Here is a 22832-nt window from a genome sequence, read left to right on the forward strand (position 1 = left end):
AAGAAAACTCGAAAATGTAAACAATTAAGGTACAGACAACATAGAAAGTAGGTTTCGAAAGTTCAGGTTTGACAGCTGGGACGTGACTGGGGCATAGAAAAACAAACCATTAATGGAATACAAGGCTTTATTCATAAAAAGCATTAATTGTTTATGCTCCCTGTATAAAAAAACCCAGGAATTTAAGACAATATACCGATCAACTATGTAAACACATCTTTTCCTGTCAAACCTAGTCACAATGCAAGGGGTGGGACAATGCCGTGGCAGTCACTGACCAGCTTGGCTTGTTTCTCTGCTTTCTTGGCTGCTTTCTCGGCTTCCTTCTGTTGTTTCTTGAGCCCTTTCTTGGACTGAGACTGCTCCTCCATCGCACTATAGGAGGAAGAAACAAGGCAGCTGTCAAGTGGTGTTATGAAGCCCTGAATATCACATTAATGGCGACCTCGCCACTTCCAGGTCTATTTATTCCACTTCCTCTGAGGAAGTTTTTAGTCAGTGGGAAACTCGCAGGTTTATTCACATCACCACAGCCACAATCATTCTCCTTTGTTTTGAGAGTCCATTACCCAGCTTACTTACAAACAACAACATATTTTTCAACGATATACCTTCCTGAACAACAGGAACCTGTGAAGGGAAATGCGTAGTTGCCGATAACAAACTAGGGACATCTCTTTTAACACCAATAGCCATACAATAAGAATCTATCTTCTCTCCATTAAGATTCCCGCGAGCTTGAGGCTGGTACCGAGCTGGGATTGGCTCCTTTTATGAACCTAGGGAGACATGCACTATGATCCCGGTTGCATGAAACTGTTTGACCCCTCATATATTAACATTAAACTGTTTGACCTCTGTTTAAGAGTAAGCTATCAGCGATAAAAATACATCTACCATCTAAGCCACATTCAAGAACAGCCCAGTGTCTTTTAAAAACAGGGATCTACTTTGTAGGCATGGTTTCTATTTTGGATTTTGTTAAAATATTAGGATCTAAATAAAATGTTATACCATTTTTAACCACAGTAAAACAGAAAATAATATATAAACTCTAATGCAACTTGAGTCCACCTGTAAAAGCTATGAAAATAATGCATTTAAAAGAGTTTAATGACTTATCTACCATCTTTGTTAACGTGGTTAGAGATTTCTATAAAACATTATCCAACCTTCAATTTCACTTTCCAGTTTTCTCTGCCAGCAAACAAGCTAGCCTTTTTTAATGCAGATTTGTTTCGTTAACCCAAAATCTTTGGTGGTTAGAGTCTCGGGTCATGTGACCATATCACGTAGCTGTATCTTTGGAAGAATAGTGTGAAATAGGAACAGATGTAACCAGTTTTGAGAAAAGCCTACACAATTGGGATGCACATACAAAACGTTCTTAATTTAAATCTTAGCTGGAAAAAGACAAAATACGATTCAGTTCAATATTCAAGGAGATGGTGCACATTATGCTTGTATTCGAGCTACAAACAGGCCCCAAAATAAATTATCTTTCAGTTAAAATAATGAACACAGGAGTCACTCTAGGTTTTATGTGAAGGCGATTTAAATCGGATTAGCATGGTTTCAGATTGAATGCAATTCATATATTTTAATTGAGTTGCAAAGATATAGAATAATTAGGCAACTCCGCTATGTGAGGTATTTCACAAAAAATAGTATTAAGTAGAGGATTATATGAAAAATTAGGCATTCAAATATGAAAGCAACTAATAACATAACCTTAGGCACCAGGTGTACGAAAAACTATGGGAAATGTCCCAGTAAGGCATAGCGGAGGGGAGGCAGAGGAGAGCGAAGATATTGTGCACTGATCCTAATGAAATTGTTGCACGCTATTCAGAAGGCCTGCATAACCATTCTGGGCTTCACCCTTTAATTGCTGTTAAGATAGTCAAGTTTGTATAATTATTATTGGTTGTTCCATCACAAGAACAAAAAAGACATTTAATTACCTGTTTATTTCAGCTATGAATAAAAAAAATCCATATACAGTTATGTATCATCTTCCATATGGGATCAATTCTTTATTGATGGAATCCCAACCAAGTAGCCACAACCAGTTTAGAGCTGTGGATTTTTTCCGGGAACCAGGTATCTAGATTGTCGAGATTACAAATACTCAATTTCGATAATAAAACGTAACATGAATTGGAAATACCAGTATGGCCTTTATTCTGAGCGAGATTCATTTTCTGTGCTGCAATACTGCCCTGGGGTAAATCTGATAGCACACCTTGTAGGTTTACCCTTTGTTTTTTACTGGCACATGCCTAGTTTTTAGGTCAAAGGTGGCGGAAGATGTGTTGGTGGAAAACCGCGATGTGCAGTAACTGTCCACATTTAGGAATCCGGATTAGGCCCCTATGACAGTTTGCACCATCCACAGGATCTACCCTGACAGAGGATGAAGACGTATGTGCTAAGTTTTTTTTTTTAAAAAGCTACTCTATGCTCCTGTTCAAAATTAAGTCAAAACCGCAGGTCACTAGGTACGAAAATAAATGTGAATCGTTTGAAAAGTAGACGACTTTGGCACTAAAAAAGTAATCATAGTCAAATGTCAAGATACAACATTACCGTATCACAGGGCCTCTTGCCTTTCTTCATAATTTCTCTCACACCCCGACTCGCTCCGTTAGCTGAGAAATTCAGAGTGCATCAAACACTTGTACAATAGACTTAAGGGGATGTACAAGGTTCTGCTGGCAGGAACGATTTAGCACAAAGCACATATGTATGGTATGGGGTATTGACCAAGCCACCAGGGATTTGTACACGGTATGAGCAGGGTAAGAAAGTTCCCACTTTGATCAGTGAGTGAGAGCCAGTGAATGAAAGTCAGAGAAGCGGTTTAAGGTGTGTGCTACCAATGTTGCCTCAGCACCTAGAAGAAAAACACCCAACATCCAGAAGGTGACAAAGAACTAAGAGGTTAGCAGGGAACAGAAGATGGCTCATGAAGCAGCTAATATTTGAGGCCATTTCTATACCCAAGGTGATCATCCCCTAATTGGACAAAGGATAAAAGAAAGAACCAGTTCATGCGATGTCCACCTCGATATAAAACAGTCAATACCCACATTTTGTTTGCTTGCAAGTGCCCCCAATTTTGGCAAATAAGGAAAGTGAGGCACACGGTGATACAGTTATCTCTCCAGGAACAAACAAAATGTACATCATCTCTGGAATCATGGATGAGAACTCTACATCTAGGGTTTGTCAACTGTTGAGAATCCATAACTGAAATTATGCTGCCCGAGTCTTCGCTAATGGAAGTGGGGGATTTTGTGCCTAGTGTTTTGGTTCTTTTGGGAAGTTCAGTCAATAGATAAGCTCTGGGAACCCCAGACTTCATCAACACCCTGGAAACATTGCGTTTCAGGAGCACTCTGGAAACCTGTGTCTGCCGCCAAGCGCTAGCTTCCGCCAGCCCCTAGGAACCAGTCTTCAGCAAAGCTCTGGCACATCAGGCTTCAGTCAAGCTCTAGGAACCCTGCCCATCATCCAAGCTATGTGAACCGCCAGCATCCCTTCAAACATTTCAAATCTAGGCAAACAAATAGCATTCCAATTTTGAAATTATCGTATTTTTAAATATGTAAATATTTTCTTCAGTGTGCACAAGTTCTAGCTGCAAAACAGAGCTCACCCATCACGTGCAACTTCTATTCCTGTGGCGTGTCACACACATACATCAAATGTCTTTACATTTGGTGCATTTTACCAAACATAAATAATCCTTTTGCAAACTTCTTGTTGACATATGTCTCTGTTTATTCTGCACGAAACAAAAATCAGTAACTAGCTAGTACGTTGAGTTTTACTATTTCATGATTTGGACCCCTATATTATGAATATGGTGTTTTAGTATCACAACACTTCACACAGATAACATCAGCTATAGAATAGATAGCATGCAATTAAGAGATTTACTTCTCATAATAGAAGAACGACTGATGACCATTATAACTCTGTTATCGTATCAGATTGTCCTTCGGCCAGGCCCATGCCAAAGCAAAGGGTTGGCCGCCCGAGGGTGTGTTATGCACAAGGGCCTGCCCAGAGGAATCTAGTGGATTAAAGGCTGAATGACAGCAATTTTACATGAACACACATTTTCTTTATTGAGTACAGAGTAAACAAAGAAATATGTCAAGGAGAAAACTGCAGGAGAATTGTTTTAATCAAATTACATTCTGTGCGCGTATAGACATTTTAACTAGTGAGTGCAGCACGGTAGCTGTGATAGAATATTTCAGACTGAGTAAACATTTTGCTTCAGACACAGCTCAGTGAAGAGTCAGCTTGAGCCAGGAACAGGAGGCTACAGACACTGTCTGGGGACCTCCGACATGAGCTAAACCCTGGGAATCTCAGGGTTCTGCACTACAGCACACATGCATCCCTGTCATGCAGAGAACAACGCCGCTACCACAAAATGGGACCATCGAGCCAGACTCCATACGCAGAACCAGCGTGTTTTCCGGCTGTCACGAATGGGATTGCAAAGCAGAAGGCACATTCGGGACCGGCAAGCTGCTCGTTTTTATTTTTAAACCATATATTTGAGGCAGAAAAAAAGATACCAAAAATCGGACAGCCTAGTATCGAAACATTTCAGATAATATTGCATTTGTTTTATTCTCGGCTGGAGATTTAGAATACAACGCATTTTCGGTCTGCAGATCATTTTGCATTCAGCAACGCATTTGATCATCCTTTTTCTGCAAATTATGTTTGCAAGCTCTAGTGTTAAGGATTCGCATCAAACATGGCTTCCTGATGAAGGCTCAAAGCAGAAACGCGTGTAGGATTTGATCAATCTTATCCATGAAGATATTGTTTGTTTTCTCAGATTGAAACAGAGGCTACAATTTAATTGGTGGAACCTCATCCTTAATAAATTGTTATATATTCTACACAAGACCACAATTTGAATCATGTGTAACATCAACCATTATCGATTATAAATTAAATGAATTGAGAAATTGTGTTTTTGTTGTTAATCATATTGGTAAATAGAGTAGAAGTGTGGAAGAGAGTTTGGGTAGAATTTGGCTAAAATGAAACAAAACTAATGCAATGAAATGAGATGCATCGTATTCAATTTTTGAATATAAAAAATGAAATATAATAATTGATTTTTTAAACAAAATGATAAAAAAGGAACAAAAATATGTATTGTGTTGAATAAAAATATTTTTGTATAATATCGGCATCTGGTGTATGTCACATTGATGGAGTAATTACCCAGGTCCACTTAGTATTTAAATTCCTAAATGTTTTGCATTCAAATGCAGAGAACAATGAGCCGTACAAAGATCCTCACACATTCAACACTTTAATCAGTAAATAGCTTTACACAGCATTGGGTGCCCCCTAGACTAAACAATACTCACACCCATTGAGTACCACCGCCATTTCTGCTGAGAAAGTCATTGCTGTGCAGGTCCTCCCAAGCACTACACAAGTATCTCCGAGTATCATTGTAAACTCCAGAAAAGCAGGTAAGGAGGGCGTGAGGGTGTGTGTTTCGGCCCGTCTCTCACTCACAGTGATGCAGTGCGTTTTACAAGTCAAGAACTCTTTCTGCCATCCAGGTAATAACCTACATGAGATGTTTACACTGACAGGAGAGGGGCGTCCATGGTGCAGTCCAGAGAAAGAAGACTCGGCCACAAGCGGGAGCAATTAACTAGTTCATGTCAGGCGTGGTGGACATTCAGAGCTTTCTTGAATGCAGAGGTTCCCAAGCACGGCCATGGGTCGAAGGTTGGTTAAAGCTTGCGGTTCCCACTGCCAGGCCAAGCTGAAGGGCATGTGATTGTTTCACTGGAAGCACTTGCAGAACCAATAGGTCAGAGTGTAATGGACTAATGCATGTAAGGCAAGCACAAGTGTGCATTTGTAATGAGTAGCCCATGGAGAGAGAGTCAGAGGGAAGTAAAATAGCTCCTGGTGGACTGCAAAGCATTCACTCAACTGGAGGCGGTAGCTCTGGTCCAAATAGCCCCAATATGTGAAAGAGAAACACTCCTCTGGGCCACTACGAGACTGACAAAGTGTCAAGCCAGTGGCTGAAAGAGGCTATTTAAAAAAAGCAAATGGTTGAAATAGAAAGAACCACAGAGTGTATATCTGAAACAACAGGTCAGATAAAACATCTACGGTGTCAAACTCAGACCTAAAAAGAGAACGAGTCAGCGGAGATTAGTGGGAAAGCTTGTAAGGACAATTGGTAGATCCAAAGTGGTTTGCAGGTAATCCCGAAGCATTCAGAAAGGTAGCCACAGGGGCAGCTCAGTTTAAAATAACCCAGGGCCTTCCTCAGACTTATCCTGAAAGAGACCTGAGGTTCGAGGCGCCAAGAGAGCTTTCAATTTAAAAAAAGTTGATTCCTAAGTAAGATTAAAAAAAGCTTGTTTTTCTAAAGTAGATCATATTAATCTGGTATTTAAGACTGAACGAAACTCTTTATAAAAAACACGAGGACAGTAAAACGCCACACAATTATTGTCCATGTGACACCCCTTAACAATTGCAAACTTTGGAAAAGCTCAGTTTTCTATCCAGTTTTGTCCAGACTTCAATACAAAGGCTGCACAACTCAAGTGACAACTGGGACAGACCACGTGAACGGAAACGTTGAGATTCTGAGCGTCGAAAGACCAGGAATCATATTTAGTGAAGTTGAAAAGTACATAAAGAGCATTTTTATTATTCGATTTAGATCTCTCAAAAGCAGCCAATCCCTTACAAGCAGCGAACAGCTGCTGCGCGCTCATATTCCACAGCAAAGAAATAATGTGCTTTTCACTGGCACAGCAAAGAAAGGACTAAGCGGAAACTCTACGTTGTACACGGAGTTTTATTGGATTTTTCTTTCTAAATAAATGGCCCACTACGAGAGCACTAAATATCAGCACTTCTAATTACAGTTTAACACTCTGGGAAAAGTGCCCAACTGAGCGGCAGCCAAATGTTCTCGTTGATGCAGCGCAGACAAAATCTGGCAAGAGTTTGTTCAGTGTCTCAACTCACTCAGCCTCGATGTCTTCTACAGACACCAGCTCTGCTTAACAGTTGTCTGTGCACTGAAACCAGAAAAAGAGAATCCCCACGTAGACCCTGAAAATAAAAAGCATCGCAGAGACAATGAATCTGCATTAGCAAAAACACGGTCCATCAACAATACAATATGCCCCAATGTCAGTGAGAGGAGATTTTCTGAATCAAACAGGTCTTGCTTTTCCTTTAAGTTGAATGGACCTTGGATATGCGTAAACAACGTCCTACATCCACCGAAGTACAACTGCCCTTTCCTGCAGTCGCAGTGATTCAGGCTGCGGGATGATGCGGGCGCAGAAACTGCTAAGTTTAGCCCGGGCAGACAGAAGGGTTCCTGGAGGAAACTCACCGCATCCTGAGAACAACAGCTGAACCGAAATCCCATAAGTCAGGAGAAGAATGACACAATTACCCGAACAGGTGGCTGCCTTCGAGGCAGATTTCAAGGCCTGGCTGCCTTGTGCACCTGCTACAAGCCAATTACTCTTGAGGTTGTGCGCAGGCCGTGAATCAGACAAAGATGGAGGTTCCTTTACCCTGACAGATCACTGGCATGTTGACAAGACGGGCAGCTTGTTTTCCTCCAGATTCAAGCCTTTCTTCTGAACGTGGGGAGATAAGGAAGTGGGCAGGCTGCCACGGACACACAACACTACAAGATTGAGCCATTTGCGTTCATGCTACATTAGAATTCTGTTGTGCACACGCGTTCAATACCACACCCTTCTCCATAGGTGTGAGCGCAGCATGCGGTTGGCACCTACCTCTGGAAAGGTAACACAGCTCCCAATATTCTAAAGCGAGCATCAGCAGCCGGGGAGGAAGGTCGTACCATGAGAGAGAGAGATGAAGGCCAGAAGGCCACATTCTCGAATAGGATGAAACTACTGCAATACTAGCTCCTGCTATGGTTCTACTATGAGCATCTACCTATTATGGCGTCGCAATCTTATTCAGATGTGCACCCCTACTACACGGGAAACCACATTTTTACGTTAAAGGTAAACTGATATCAGGAGAGCATCATCCCCCTAAAGGCCAGAGAGAGGAAATGTTTTTCTTCTATTTACCAAAGTCTAAAATAGGGGAGAGGGAGAGAAGTGGGAATTTGAGCTTGTTATTGGCGCAAGAGCTAGTCATTGAAAGGATGCCAAAGTCAGCCATAGGCAGGCAACTACAAATGGAAGAAAAATTAAACAACGTTGCTTTGAATGGACACAAAGACTTAAACCTGAACAACAATCACCACAACAGCAGGACTTAACGCACTAATCACAGGACATGCAGTCATCCATGTACAAAACAACTCACAAAGGCATCCACAGACAATACACAAGAAGGTGGAAAGGTAGTGGATCAATGCACACTCTGAAAAATAGACATAGGTACTCAGATAAAGAGACCAACAGGCATACAGTAAGACTGCATACATGACAACCAACAAAGTCAACTATGAATATGGACCAAAACACCGCCAGGCACCAATGTATACAAAGAGATACAAACACCTAGACACACACTCCAACATACTTGATGGTGTCCACACACGACCAAAGTCCCTGAATCTCAGAGAAACATGCATGTAGGCACCAATGACACAGTGATGATCATGGTCACAAATTAGCAGACATAAGACACCCGTACAAACAGAACAACAAAAAGTCAGGTCCTCACTTACATAAGTCCTAATGGAACCCACGGACACAGACCAATTAACATAGTTGAAACATGTACTTGTGCACCAAGAGGCAACATTTAACACACAGCCAATACTTACACAGGTACTCACATACACAGAGGTACATATCTATATAAGCTGGAAAAGCATATAACCAGTCACTGATTGCACACGCAGGAACACATAGATAGTCAGACAGACAAAGAAGGATGGAAGGAGAAACTTATGATAGCCGAATGCATGTTTCATGTGTGCTAAAGTCGTTCAACCTTCATGTCTTCACAAAAGTTAAAGAAAATTAGAGGTCCAATCAAATTCATTTTTATCCTTGTCCTGTTTAGTACGGAGATTCATAAATCTATGCAGTACTATTTTTATTTTGATTGAAAACAAAAGATCTTGGTTTCAACCATTGAAACAAGTAAGGGGGAGAGCTAAAAGCCAACACGTGTTTCAGACCTTTGAGGCGCACAGGCCTGGGGCTTTCGCAATGAAGTGAGTTAAACGATTATAGTCAAAGTCTCAGTCATCGCATGGCTAGAACTCCAAGACACACGCACAGGTTCGATCCTGGAGATCCTCACCCATTGGCACTATTATATACGCACAACATGAAATCCTCAATGCATTGTTTACTTACTACTCCTTTATATATGCTGCACCCCCTTACCCACACACAGACTGGTTTGAAACATTCCTGGCTCATCACCCCCTTCCTCGCTCCTGACAGTCCACAGCAAGGACCTGGATGAACATGTGGATGTTCCAGAGATTAAACAAGCCATCCGGACCCTAGCTGTCAATAAAGCTCCAGGCTTGAATGGTCAACCACTGGAGAACTACAGTCTCTTTAGCAGACTACTGACACCCAGACTAATTGAAGTATACAATGAAGCACTGCAGACAGGGAAATTGCCCCATGCTTGTGGGAATACATCCAGATATCCATACTAAAACCTGATAGCGACCCAACCTCCTAGCATCCTATAGGGTGATTGCAATGCTAGGTATGGAGAAGATCCTAGGGAAGGTTTTGGCTTAGAGGTATGCTCTGATAAGGCCTACCTTATGACGCTCTGATCAAAACGATTTTGTCGCTAGACGTAGCAAGTCTCAAAACCTAGGACTCTTGTTTCACATAATGGAACAGGCCTCCCTGCGGTATCATTACACAGCTTGTTTAATATTAGACCTGGAAAAGGCCTTCGATACACGGGTCTGGGACTATCCTTTTCGGGTGCTGACCGCCATGGGCCTAGGTGATTGACTCAGAGGGTTTACTCAATTACTTTACCCTGACCCACACCTCCCAAATCCACCTGGGTAGACTGATCTCGCCACCATTCCCTGTGGGGAGGGGCACTAGAAAAGGATGTCTCCTTCCGCCCCTGCTCTCTGCTTTAGCCATGGAGCCTCTCGCCATCAGGCTTCACTGGGAGGGAGAGGCATGGGGATACCACCAGACGGAGTGATTCAAGTTGTGTACCTTTATGCAGATGACTTACTTCCCTACATCTGTGACATCCACTCAGAACTCACCCTCATACACACCACGCTACAGCGATTTGCCTAAATGGCTAGCCTTCGAGTCAATTGGCCCAAATCATGCATATTCCAATTGATCCACAACTTAGCCCTACATGAGGTGCGCCTGGGGAGTACCTTGCTGACCTGGAGGAATGACACTGTCAGATACCTTGGCATACGTATCTATCACTCCCCAGCCGACCCTTCCAAGGTGATCGGAGACGAGCCATCACCCCTCTAAAATCGCAGATGCACTTTTGGAAGGCTCTACTCCTAGTCAGGACAGGAAACATACTGTGTCAAAAATAATTGTCATTCCACCCCCCCCCCCCTCTACTATTTCACCAACTTACCCATTGTTCCCTCCCCCGCGCGCCCATGGAGCTTCTCCCATGAGTTGGAGACAATTAATGGGGAACTCATCTGGGGTCACAAACGCCACCGAATTGCGTGACGCAAACTGCAGCTCCCAGTAGGCGGGCGAAGGACTCGGCACTCTTGCAGTTAAGATCTATTTCTTGGCAGCTCGGCTTCAATGGGTCTCACGCTGGCTGGCAGGGTGCTGCATGGGGGAACCGTGCAGTGGATCTGGTCCCCTATCCCTGCCCATTCTCCAGAGATTTCCCCTGCCCACTGCCACCTCTCGAACCCCCCCCCCCCACCCAATTGATTCAGGTAACGATTGCCTGCAAATGTCTAAAAAGAGTCTCCTACCTTAGACATCACATCCCGCCCTACGAGCCTGCGTTACCCTGGCAAGGCCTGCCACACTTCCCAGGCATCTACTCTGTAGCTGATCTAGCACACCACCACAACTGCTCCCTGTCCATGGTGGGTGACCTCTTTGCAGAAAGACATCATCTCTCTTTTGACCAACTCATGACCGGTTATGCCTTCCACAAGGGTCCATACCAAACGTACCAGCAGATGCGACACACATTCTGGACTCTCTGGTCGAGCCAGACGAGAAACCACCAACCCACTAGGTGCTGCAAACCTTATTACATATGGGGACGGGTTGATACCGGATAACCTGGCTATATAAAGCACAGAAAGACCATGGGATAAGTGGGATGACTACCTTGGACGGGTACTCCACAACAGTAAATGAATCAAGGTACTGAAATTCCCTCATCGGGTATCCTGCAACAGGCACTTCGAGAGCATACAGTTCACAATCCTACACAGGGCTTGCTTGACACAATTATTTTCCCACTGCTCTCCTTGGCTGCCCTCACTGCCAAACACGGTCGGCGAGCTTGCGCCATATGCTATGGTCATGTTCAACGCTTGCCACATACTGGTCCTCCATTCACTATGCCCTTCGGGAGGTCACACAAGTCCCCAACATAATCATGGGAAGCAGGGGCACTGGGCATCTTCAAGCTGAAGGGCGCGTTTGCTTGTTTTGTGCTCTTAGCTAAGCGAACCCTTACTCTTCAGTGGAGAGTGTTTCAGGCTCTTGATGTGGACGCCTTGTAAGGGCGATCAGGCAATGGGGACAAGAGAGGAGGCCTGGGGTTTCCGCAAGCGCCCCATTTCCACAGCCATGGATGCGTTTCTAGACCACTTTTTACAGATCACTCAAGACCCCCATGAATCAGATGCAGCGGAATGTTAGAATATATGATATATGTAGCAATGAGAAACTATGCTAAGAAAAGATAAAGTTATGCTGAAGTATTTACATGTTATAGAAGAGATGAAAAATCCAACTGTAACCTTTAGAGAAAACTTACATTGACGAATATTGTTCATTGAATAGTGTATTACCTTTACCTGCACTAGAAACTCGTGTGCATTTAACAAAGGAACTGACATAGAATGTTATAAAACTTCTGTAACCTACATATATAAACACATATTGAAAAGTGAAACGCTGAAATTCAAACTTGCATGGTAACCAATAACGACTTAATAGAGGACATTTATATTTTACTAGTGCTTAATACTGGCATGTATTTCATAAGCAAAACCTACTTGAATTAATCAGAAAAGGCTAATTGCATTTAGAAATGTGTGCTCTTTAATATTAATAATATTTCGTGATTTAGCGGTTTTCTGCTCAGGCCTCAAAGGATTCCCTTTTTTAGATAAAGTTAAGTCATGTGAAAACTGTCATCCAAGCACTATGGGAACTTTCTGTAAGTTTTCCATCTGAATTTTCATTTACAATGGACTCGTTTCTCACATGTAGCACGTTCTATTGACATTGCAACAACTCTATTGTTACCCAATCGAAAGGTGCCTGGGAACAGACCAATGACAAAATGCACTGCCTACTTCTGAAGAGGTTACTAGACACTAACTAAATGGAATATAATGATCCTAAAGAAAATGTGAGAAAAGGATACTTAACTCTTCTGGAGTTACCACATAACAGCCCATTGTGAGAGACCAATGAAACCCCATGGACTAATGAAATCAATACTTTAAGGGGTGTAAACTTGGATGCATTGGAGTACAATTGCCCAAATTAAGTAGGAGTCAAGGGCTGACTGACCTTTTCCCTGCCCGACACGCTGTTGGTTTTTCCCTTGATCCACACATGTTGCTTGTTGTGAACTTTCCTGTTTTGTTGGTCCTAATCTCTGTGGTACAGCCTATAATTAACTGAACTTTAAGCAAACTGAGATCTTATCCTCTGCAATTGCCAGCTGGCAATCGGGCACAGGGAGATAACCTTTCTCGGCTGATGGGTTATTCTGGCTTCTGATGTGGCAATCGAAGCAACAAAGGACAAGAACTGAATTCTTGTGGACAGAGCTTGAGACAACACTGATTTGGTTTGTATGAGCATCACTTAACTTGAAATTTCATGTATAGTGTGGTTTTCTTTGCAATTTGACTTATTAAATCTGATCTTTAACTGTATTTCTTTTCTTACCAACATTCTTGAGGCATTAGATAAATGTTTTTTCTGAATTATCTTGGTTGATTATGTCTTGTTCTTTTGGTGATACTCTTTGTCTCAAGGAATCTATACTCATGGTTGATAAACATATTAAGTTATGCTGAGTTATTAGTTTGAGGTAACAATTACCTATTTCAGGTCCTCATAGGATAATTGCTTATTCCCCGAACATTCTAGTCCCTTAAAGCTCAAAGCAAGATCCATCAGAGGACCCAAGTGATGTTGGTAGCAGTTGATAGTAGGTTCTAACTGTCATAAGTTATATGAGGAAAATGGGTTTGAGGAATTGACTTTAAGCTATACCAAAAAATATCAGTAGGAAGAAAGGGTTTTGCCAGACCCGCTTCCGCTGTAACACTACCGCCAAGCACACGGGGGCCCTTCTTTACACCTCGCACATCCCCTTGCTACCACCTCCCTATACCAGACCAGCCCGCACACAACCCTATACCCCACACTGTACTAAACCCCTGCCACAGATCGTTACTCTCCCCTTCCCAAGTTTAAGCACAGACTCCCAGAATTTCTCAGGCCATACCCCATTCCCTAACCAGTCACCCACACAGTCACTATTTCCATTGGTGCTACATCAAGTTCTCACATATGAAACTGGTCTCATGGACTTCTACACTTTTATCCTATGCAAACACTCATTGTTAATGGTTTACCCCACATCATTGTCTATTATGTAGGTCATTGATACAGATGTTCTTGTTAATAGAAAAATGCTCAATAAAACCAGTTGAAAAAAATTAATTGGTATTAGTGCAGAAATGGTATTGGGATAAACAAAACACGCGCAGGAAGACCTATTACAATTAGGTTTCCACTCTGGTCATGTTAAAAGTATACATACGAGCACTGGCAAAGCAACAGGTCTTGCCCATTGGCTTTGGCAATCATGTGGGATTGGAGAATTGGAGATCTGGTGGGGTTGGGAAATGTGAGATGGGTGGGGTGTAGAAAAAAGGACACCACAAAAAAGTGCTATGGAGAGGCCAGTGCTGGCTTCATCATAGCTCTTTTTTTCTCCTTCTGCCTGAATAGGGGGTAGGGGAGAGTGAGAAGATACCAGGACGAGGGCATAAAAGGGGGCGGAGATCAGGCAGGTGGGAAGGGGAAAAGAGACTGGACCAAGTCAGAGAAGAAACCAGGACCAAGATGGAGAAGGAGCAGAGATCGGGCAGGAGGGAAGGGGAGAAGAGACCAGCACCCGGGGCGGCTGGGAGGGGGAGCAGACACTGGGACCAGGCGGGCGGGAGGGAGGGAGGGGAAGCAGATACCGGGGCGGGCAGGAGATGAAGAAGAGACCTTGAAGAAGAAACCTAGACCGGGGTGGGATGGAAGAAGAGAATGCGGGCCAGAGAAGGAGAAGAGACCGGGACCGGGGCGGGCCAGAGAGGGAGAAAAGACCAGGGCGGGCCGGAGAGGAGACTTGGACCAGGGCGGGCGGAGGGGGGAGAAGAGACTGGGGTGGGCGGAGGGGGGAGAAGAGACTGGGGTGGGCGGAGGGGGAGAAGAGACCGGGGTGGGCGGAGGTGGATAAGAGACCGGAACCGGGGAGGTGGATAAGAGACCGGAACCGGGGAGGTGGATAAGAGACCGGGACCGGGGAGGTGGATAAGAGACCAGGGAGGGGGAGAAAATACAGGGACCGGGGAAGGCGGGGCCGGGGAGGTGGATAAGAGACCGGGACCAGGGAGGGGAGAAAATACCGGGACCGGGGCAGGCGGGGGGGCGATCAGGACCGGGGCAGGCGGGGGGGGGGGGGGGGGGAGCGATCAGGACCGGGGCAGGCGGGTGGGAGGGGGGAGAAGAGACCAGGACCGGGGTGGGTGGGAGGGGGGAGAAGAGACCAGGACCGGGGTGGGTGGGAGATGGGAGAAGAGACGGCGGGAGGGATCAGAGGCAGCACGGACAGGGGCGGGCGGGCGGGATCAGAAACAGCACGGACAGGGGCGGGCGGGAGGGATCAGAAGCAGCACGGACAGGGGCGGGCGGGAGGGATCAGAAACAGCACGGACCCTTAAGAAGCAAGGCGGGCCGGGTGGGAGGGAGGGATAAGAAGCAAGGCGGGCCGGGTGGGAGGGAGGGATAAGAAGCAAGGCGGGCCGGGTGGGAGGGAGGGATAAGAAGCAAGGCGGGCCGGGTGGGAGGGAGGGATAAGAAGCAAGGCGGGCCGGGTGGGAGGGAGGGATAAGAAGCAAGGCGGGCCGGGTGGGAGGGAGGGATAAGAAGCAAGGCGGGCCGGGTGGGAGGGAGGGATAAGAAGCAAGGCGGGCCGGGTGGGAGGGAGGGATAAGAAGCAAGGCGGGCCGGGTGGGAGGGAGGGATAAGAAGCAAGGCGGGCCGGGTGGGAGGGAGGGATAAGAAGCAAGAGGAGCCGGGTGGGAGGGAGGGATAAGAAGCAAGAGGAGCCGGGTGGGAGGGAGGGATAAGAAGCAAGAGGAGCCGGGTGGGAGGGAGGGAGGGATAAGAAGCAAGAGGAGCCGGGTGGGAGGGAGGGAGGGATAAGAAGCAAGAGGAGCCGGGTGGGAGGGAGGGAGGGATAAGAAGCAAGAGGAGCCGGGTGGGAGGGAGGGAGGGATAAGAAGCAAGAGGAGCCGGGTGGGAGGGAGGGAGGGATAAGAAGCAAGAGGAGCCGGGTGGGAGGGAGGGAGGGATAAGAAGCAAGAGGAGCCGGGTGGGAGGGAGGGAGGGATAAGAAGCAAGAGGAGCCGGGTGGGAGGGAGGGAGGGATAAGAAGCAAGAGGAGCCGGGTGGGAGGGAGGGATAAGAAGCAAGAGGAGCCGGGTGGGAGGGAGGGAGGGATAAGAAGCAAGAGGAGCCGGGTGGGAGGGAGGGAGGGATAAGAAGCAAGAGGAGCCGGGTGGGAGGGAGGGAGGGATAAGAAGCAAGAGGAGCCGGGTGGGAGGGAGGGAGGGATAAGAAGCAAGAGGAGCCGGGTGGGAGGGAGGGAGGGATAAGAAGCAAGAGGAGCCGGGTGGGAGGGAGGGAGGGATAAGAAGCAAGAGGAGCCGGGTGGGAGGGAGGGAGGGATAAGAAGCAAGAGGAGCCGGGTGGGAGGGAGGGAGGGATAAGAAGCAAGAGGAGCCGGGTGGGAGGGAGGGAGGGATAAGAAGCAAGAGGAGCCGGGTGGGAGGGAGGGAGGGATAAGAAGCAAGAGGAGCCGGGTGGGAGGGAGGGAGGGATAAGAAGCAAGAGGAGCCGGGTGGGAGGGAGGGAGGGATAAGAAGCAAGAGGAGCCGGGTGGGAGGGAGGGAGGGAGGGATAAGAAGCAAGAGGAGCCGGGTGGGAGGGAGGGAGGGATAAGAAGCAAGAGGAGCCGGGTGGGAGGGAGGGAGGGATAAGAAGCAAGAGGAGCCGGGTGGGAGGGAGGGAGGGATAAGAAGCAAGAGGAGCCGGGTGGGAGGGAGGGAGGGATAAGAAGCAAGAGGAGCCGGGTGGGAGGGAGGGAGGGATAAGAAGCAAGAGGAGCCGGGTGGGAGGGAGGGAGGGATAAGAAGCAAGAGGAGCCGGGTGGGAGGGAGGGAGGGATAAGAAGCAAGAGGAGCCGGGTGGGAGGGAGGGATAAGAAGCAAGAGGAGCCGGGTGGGAGGGAGGGATAAGAAGCAAGAGGAGCCGGGTGGGAGGGAGGGATAAGAAGCAAGAGGAGCCGGGTGGGAGGGAGGGATAAGAAGCAAGAGGAGCCGGGTGGGAGGGAGGGATAAGAAGCAAGAGGAGCCGGGTGGGAGGGAGGGATAAGAAGCAACACGGACCGGGGAGGGTGGGAGCTATAAGTAAGAAGCAACACGGACTGAGGCGGACAAGAGGTATAAGAAGCAACACGGACCCAAACAAAGCAGCACAGACTGGGACAGGTGGGAGGGAGGTATAAGATGCAACATGGACCTGGGCGGGTGGGAGGGAAAAGAAGCAATTGGACCTGGGCGGGCGGGAGGGAAAAGAAGCAATTGGACCTGGGCGGGCGGGAGGGAGGGAAAAGAAGCAATTGGACCTGGGCGGGCGGGAGGGAGGGAAAAGAAGCAATTGGACCTGGGCGGGCGGGAGGGAGGGAAAAGAAGCAATTGGACCTGGGCGGGCGGGAGGGAGGGAAAAGAAGCAATTGGACCTGGGCGGGCGGGAGGGAGGGAAAAGAAGCAATTGGACCTGGGCGGGCGGGAGGGAGGGAAAAGAAGCAATTGGACCTGGGCGGGCGGGAGGGAGGGAAAAGAAGCAATTGGACCTGGGCGGGCGGGAGGGAGGGAAAAGAAGCAATTGGACCTGGGAGGGAGGGAGGGAGGGAGGGAAAAGAAGCAATTGGACCTGGGAGGGAGGGAAAAGAAGCAATTGGACCTGGGAGGGAGGGAAAAGAAGCAATTGGACCTGGGAGGGAGGGAAAAGAAGCAATTGGACCTGGGAGGGAGGGAAAAGAAGCAATTGGACCTGAGAGGGAGGGAAAAGAAGCAATTGGACCTGAGAGGGAGGGAAAAGAAGCAATTGGACCTGAGAGGGAGGGAAAAGAAGCAATTGGACCTGAGAGGGAGGGAAAAGAAGCAATTGGACCTGAGAGGGAGGGAAAAGAAGCAATTGGACCTGGGCGGGAGGGAGGGAGGGAGGGAGGGAAAAGAAGCAATTGGACCTGGGAGGGAGGGAGGGAAAAGAAGCAATTGGACCTGGGCGGGAGGGAGGGAGGGAGGGAAAAGAAGCAATTGGACCTGGGCGGGAGGGAGGGAGGGAAAAGAAGCAATTGGACCTGGGCGGGAGGGAGGGAGGGAAAAGAAGCAATTGGACCTGGGCGGGAGGGAGGGAGGGAAAAGAAGCAATTGGACCTGGGCGGGAGGGAGGGAGGGAAAAGAAGCAATTGGACCTGGGCGGGAGGGAGGGAGGGAAAAGAAGCAATTGGACCTGGGCGGGAGGGAGGGGGGGAAAAGAAGCAATTGGACCTGGGCGGGAGGGAGGGAGGGAAAAGAAGCAATTGGACCTGGGCGGGAGGGAGGGAAAAGAAGCAATTGGACCTGGGCGGGAGGGAGGGAAAAGAAGCAATTGGACCTGGGCGGGAGGGAGGGAAAAGAAGCAACATGGACCTGGGCGGGAGGGAGGGAAAAGAAGCAACATGGACCTGGGCGGGAGGGAGGGAGAGAGGGAAAAGAAGCAACATGGACCTGGGCGGGTGGGAGGGAGAGAGGGAAAAGAAGCAACATGGACCTGGGCGGGTGGGAGGGAGAGAGGGAAAAGAAGCAACATGGACCTGGGCAGGTGGTAAGAAAAGAGCAATATGGACCTGGACGGGTGGGAGGGGAAAGAAGCAACACAGACCCTATAAGCAGCAACAAGGACGGAGGCGGGTGGGATGGATAAGAACCAACACGTTCCGGATGGATTGGAAATTAAAAGAAGCAACACAGACCTCTATCAAACAACATTGACCAGTGGGAGGGATAAGAGGCAACATGGACCGGGTAGCAGGATAAGAAGCAGCACAGACCAGAAAAGAAACATGGGATGGCTGTGTTAAAGAAGCAACATTGACGGCATGAACAAAATAGGACCTCAATCACAGCGTTAGCAGTGAAATGACAATCAATCTGACGCACACAGTGCTTGTCTGTGCTCCGGTAAAATGAAGAGGAAATGAAGCTAGCTCATGGTGCCCTGTTAAAAGGCAGCAGATAAGAATAACAATGAAACCCTCAAAAGGTAAGCAATGGGCAGGCTCCAAGCCCCTTTTTCAAAACAAGAGCTCTCGCAAGCAAGGATGCATGCACTAGCACATGTGCACTCTCGTAGACAAAACCTACAAAATAACACTGAAGTAAAAGTTTTTCTTTTCTTTAGAGACTGTGTGCCTTATTGCAAGTACAGTGGTCCTGGGACCGCCTTCCTCACCATGGCGGTCTGAACGCCACCACCCATACACTGTATTATGAGTGTGGCGGTAGGACCGCCACCTCTTCCAGGATTAAGAATCACACTGCTGTAGCGGTCTGCAATGGGCCTGAATATGCTGGCAATGCCTGTTGGACTGCAAATGCGTTTGACCAACTCCTTCTAGCACTGTGTGAGTAAAGTTAGCACACGCTGCACCATTTTGTCTTTAGCTGCCGTTTCCTTGTATGATCGAAAGTAAGCTTTTGTCTCATCCAACTGTCTGCCTCAGCGAAAAGCTGCTTCGAGTTATTTTTTTTAATTATTTTTTTAAATTTGTTTATTGATTTTCAATAAGACATAATAATCAGCATGTATCGCATTACATTTGTACATCATATAATATCGCCAGCTGAATTACGGAAGTTAACATCTAACTTAACCGTTGGTAGCCCATTTAACAACCTTGCAATATGATGATCTACAGAGGGTAGGGAGATACAAGCATAAAGGGCAATAAAGACAGCAAGAATCAGTAGAGGCCTGTGAAATTACAGCCACGTTTTTCATATGGATCAAACGATAGGAAAGAACCAGTGAAACAACACAGCATCAAGACTCGTACATCAGTAGGGTCCTGATATATCCAGTGTACTGTTACAAGGTCTCGAATCCCTGTCCACAAGGAAATGGGACGGTAAGCCAACCCTCCCTGGATTTGTCCCTAGTCTGAATCATTGAGTGAGTCATGGTGTGCCGTGACAGTCGGAGAGTGTGTCCTGCTATTTGACCACTGTACAAACTGTTCCCAAATGTCTTTAGGCCGAGATGTTGGTGGCATTAGCTCCCAATATATCCCCAGTTGAGTGTGGCCATAGGTGACATCTGTCAGCCATTCAGTAAAGGTGGGTATTCTCTTCCTGCCCCATTTGAGTCAATTTACCTGCGCGCATACAGCAGTAGTAATGCGTGTAATTTTCGCCGCTTTGGGAGAGTACGCTGCACTAGTCCCGTGAGACCCAAGTGTGGTGACGGCTCATCATCGCGCTCTACCATCTGATTTACTGCCAAGAATACATCCGCCCAATATTTTGCAAGTGACTGGCAGTCCCACGCCATATGCAAAAAAGAAGCAGGCTCATGCCCGGACCTCCAGCAGCGTTCGTCCTCGCGCAGCCGCATTCTGTAAAGACTAACAGGGGTTCTATAATAGCGATGCAGGAATTTGAAGTGCACAAGTTTTAGTTTATAATTTGGGGATAGTTCTGTCAATTGTTTACAGCAGTTACTCCATTGCTCCTCCGACATAGGAGGGTCCAATTCCCCGTTCCAGAGCTGTAAGGATTTGGGATGTGTGATGGGGTTCTGGTCTTGCATGGCGGTATATAACCGAGTGACTAGCTTCTTATGGGAGGCCATTGCCAAAACGGCTTCCAGCGCGTGTAACGTCGGCGGAGCTTCAGGGAAGCCCCCCATAGCGCACGGCATGCAGCTTTTAATTTATGATAGGCAAACTGTGGGACTTGGCCCTTTCCCCATAAATTTTTTGCTTTTTACTCCTTTAATTTAGGGTGCCCCCTATTGTAACAAAAGTGTATAGGCCTTGTGTAATGGAGAAAGCCCTGTGTAATGTTAAACTAATATTAAGGTGCAGGTGCTTTCTTCCCCTGACCCCTGCTACTGCAGCGTGGTCTTTTCGGGCGCATTCTAGTGGCCTGGAGCTGGCTGGAACCCTCAAACAATGTATCTATACCAGCCTGCCATAGTTAGAATGGTGGAACCTCCTGGAACAGGTGAGGTGACACCAACTGCCACTGCCACCTGTCAACTGGCGCTATTTAAGGAAAGGGAGGGAAACTTTCTAGTCAGAACTGAAGTGAGATTGAGGGAACACAGACCTGGGGGAGAACCTATGCAGGAGTTTTAGACAGTGGGGCCTAGTCAGGGACCTATTATACTGGGAGTGACAGGGCTTAGGTGTTGCCTTCCAAGTGTTGAGGAATCCTGAACTTCCCCCCTGATCTGGCCCGGCGGGAGGGGAACACAGAGTCCACCTGAGGTGACCGGCTGAGGAGATTTGATAGCAGTCAACTCAAACCCCCCTTCAAGGAACCAAGAAACTGGTATTTACACCGGCACACGAAACCTGAAGCGCCAAGAAGAAACTTTTCTTCTCACAGGAATATTAAGAGATCAACCAGTTATTGGTGTTGAGTAACCTCCCCTGCGCTCCCCGATGCCATCTGGGACACCTGTGCTGGTCTACAACTGTTGTGTGGCCTGTCCTGTCTAATCTGCTGACCTTCTTCCAACTAAAATAAGCTGCCTACTGTCTAAGCGCCCTATTCCCTAGCGCTAGCACCCTAGACTACCTGTCCTGCTGGTGCTGCCTGAACTGCTTTATTTATGGGAAGGGCCCTTGCGAAGCGCTGTACCTGAGAAGCGCTATTGCTTTAACTATCCCTGATTGCCCAGCGCTGTCATCTGAGGATCTGTGATTGCCAGGAGCGCTAGAGAAGCCTGGGAGCCTGCTGTTATTGTCCCTGAATAACGCTGTTATTTGCTGACCTGCTGCGACTCCAGAGCCCCTTGGTCGTGTTCCTAAGCGCTTGGTGTTCCTGAACGCTAATCCAGCCCAGCGCTCCTCTGCCCAACTAAGACCAAGTGCTGTGGGTGACCTGGAAGCCGCTATAGCATATGTGAAGCACCGCCCGACCTACCGCTACAACGGGGATCCCTCGGGACTCTCCTCACTGTCATTTGCCCCGTAGGCGACCCTCGGTGCCTGGAGAGGACAGCCGCCTCCGCGTTGCTGTGTGCCGTGATCAACGCCGCAGCCCAGCCCTAGAAGAAAGTCTCCTCGGCGGCCCCCGGTGCCATTAGAGGGCCGCCGCATTGAAGAGAAAGGCCGCATTAGGCCTTGAAGCCTCATTCCAGCATCACGTGACGGGGGCGCTCGGCCGCGATCTTCACAGGCCGCACCCCTGCCTATTGCAGCGACGCTATTGGCCTGGGCTGAAGCGGCCTTACTGCATACCCCGCCATTTGGCTCCGGAAACAGCCGATGAACGTCGCCGGAGGGCCCCGGAAGAAGCCCTGGCCCTCCCTACACCAGAACCAGCGCAAGGGTTCCTCGAGGAGCCGAAGAAGAGAGGTAAACCCCCGGGGAGGAGGGCGGGAGGCCGGAGAAGGCCGCGAGTTCGCCCCTCCCCAGGTGAAAAGTTGTAGTTGGGCCCCATTGGCCCTTTCAGGCACTGAGATGGGGCCAGGGCCCTATTTACACACAAAAGGCCCCGGAGTTGGGCCAGGACAAGTGAAAGCCCTTTAGGGACAGTTGGACGCTGAGTTAACCCCTGGCTAGGGGTCTGTTAATGAAATGTCTTAAATGCTCACGTTGGCCTGGTTTAGTAGGGCCTAGAAGTGAAGTGGTCGCTCTTACCTACCAAAATAATTATTTATAACCGATGAAAGGGTTATTCCTAAGTAAGGAACTGCTTTATTTGCATAAGCCAAGTTTCATTCCGGCCTAATGAGATATTGCCGGGTCTTCAATGGAATGAGTATCTATGATGAAATGTTTAGACATGCTGAATGAAATGTTTATTCAGGATTAGTGAAATGTTTATGTTAAATGCACTCTAAGAAAATAGAATCGCATGGAGTCATTTAGGAAATGTTTTGCAGTATTGCTAAATGAAATGTTTATATTTACATAATGGGAGGTTGCCTGATTTTCCCCCAAAAATGATTTACTTCTGCATAGGAAAGTGTTAGATGTTCCTGCCT

At 47.5% G+C, this 22832-nt stretch overlaps 1 protein-coding gene across 1 annotated transcript in view; it reads right to left on the reverse strand.

Moving 5' to 3' along the window:
* Positions 1-22832, reverse strand: part of DARS1 (aspartyl-tRNA synthetase 1) — a 519463-nt gene that overhangs the window by 364818 nt on the left and 131813 nt on the right. Inside the window, exon 2 of the mRNA XM_086957449.1 lies at positions 279-375. Within this exon, the coding sequence (XP_086813575.1) occupies positions 279-375 (97 nt within the window). The remainder of the gene's footprint in view (positions 1-278; positions 376-22832) is intronic.

Source organism: Lissotriton vulgaris, chromosome 2_1, assembly GCF_964263255.1.
Source record: "Lissotriton vulgaris chromosome 2_1, aLisVul1.2, whole genome shotgun sequence".
Classification (NCBI taxonomy): Eukaryota; Metazoa; Chordata; class Amphibia; order Caudata; family Salamandridae; genus Lissotriton; species Lissotriton vulgaris.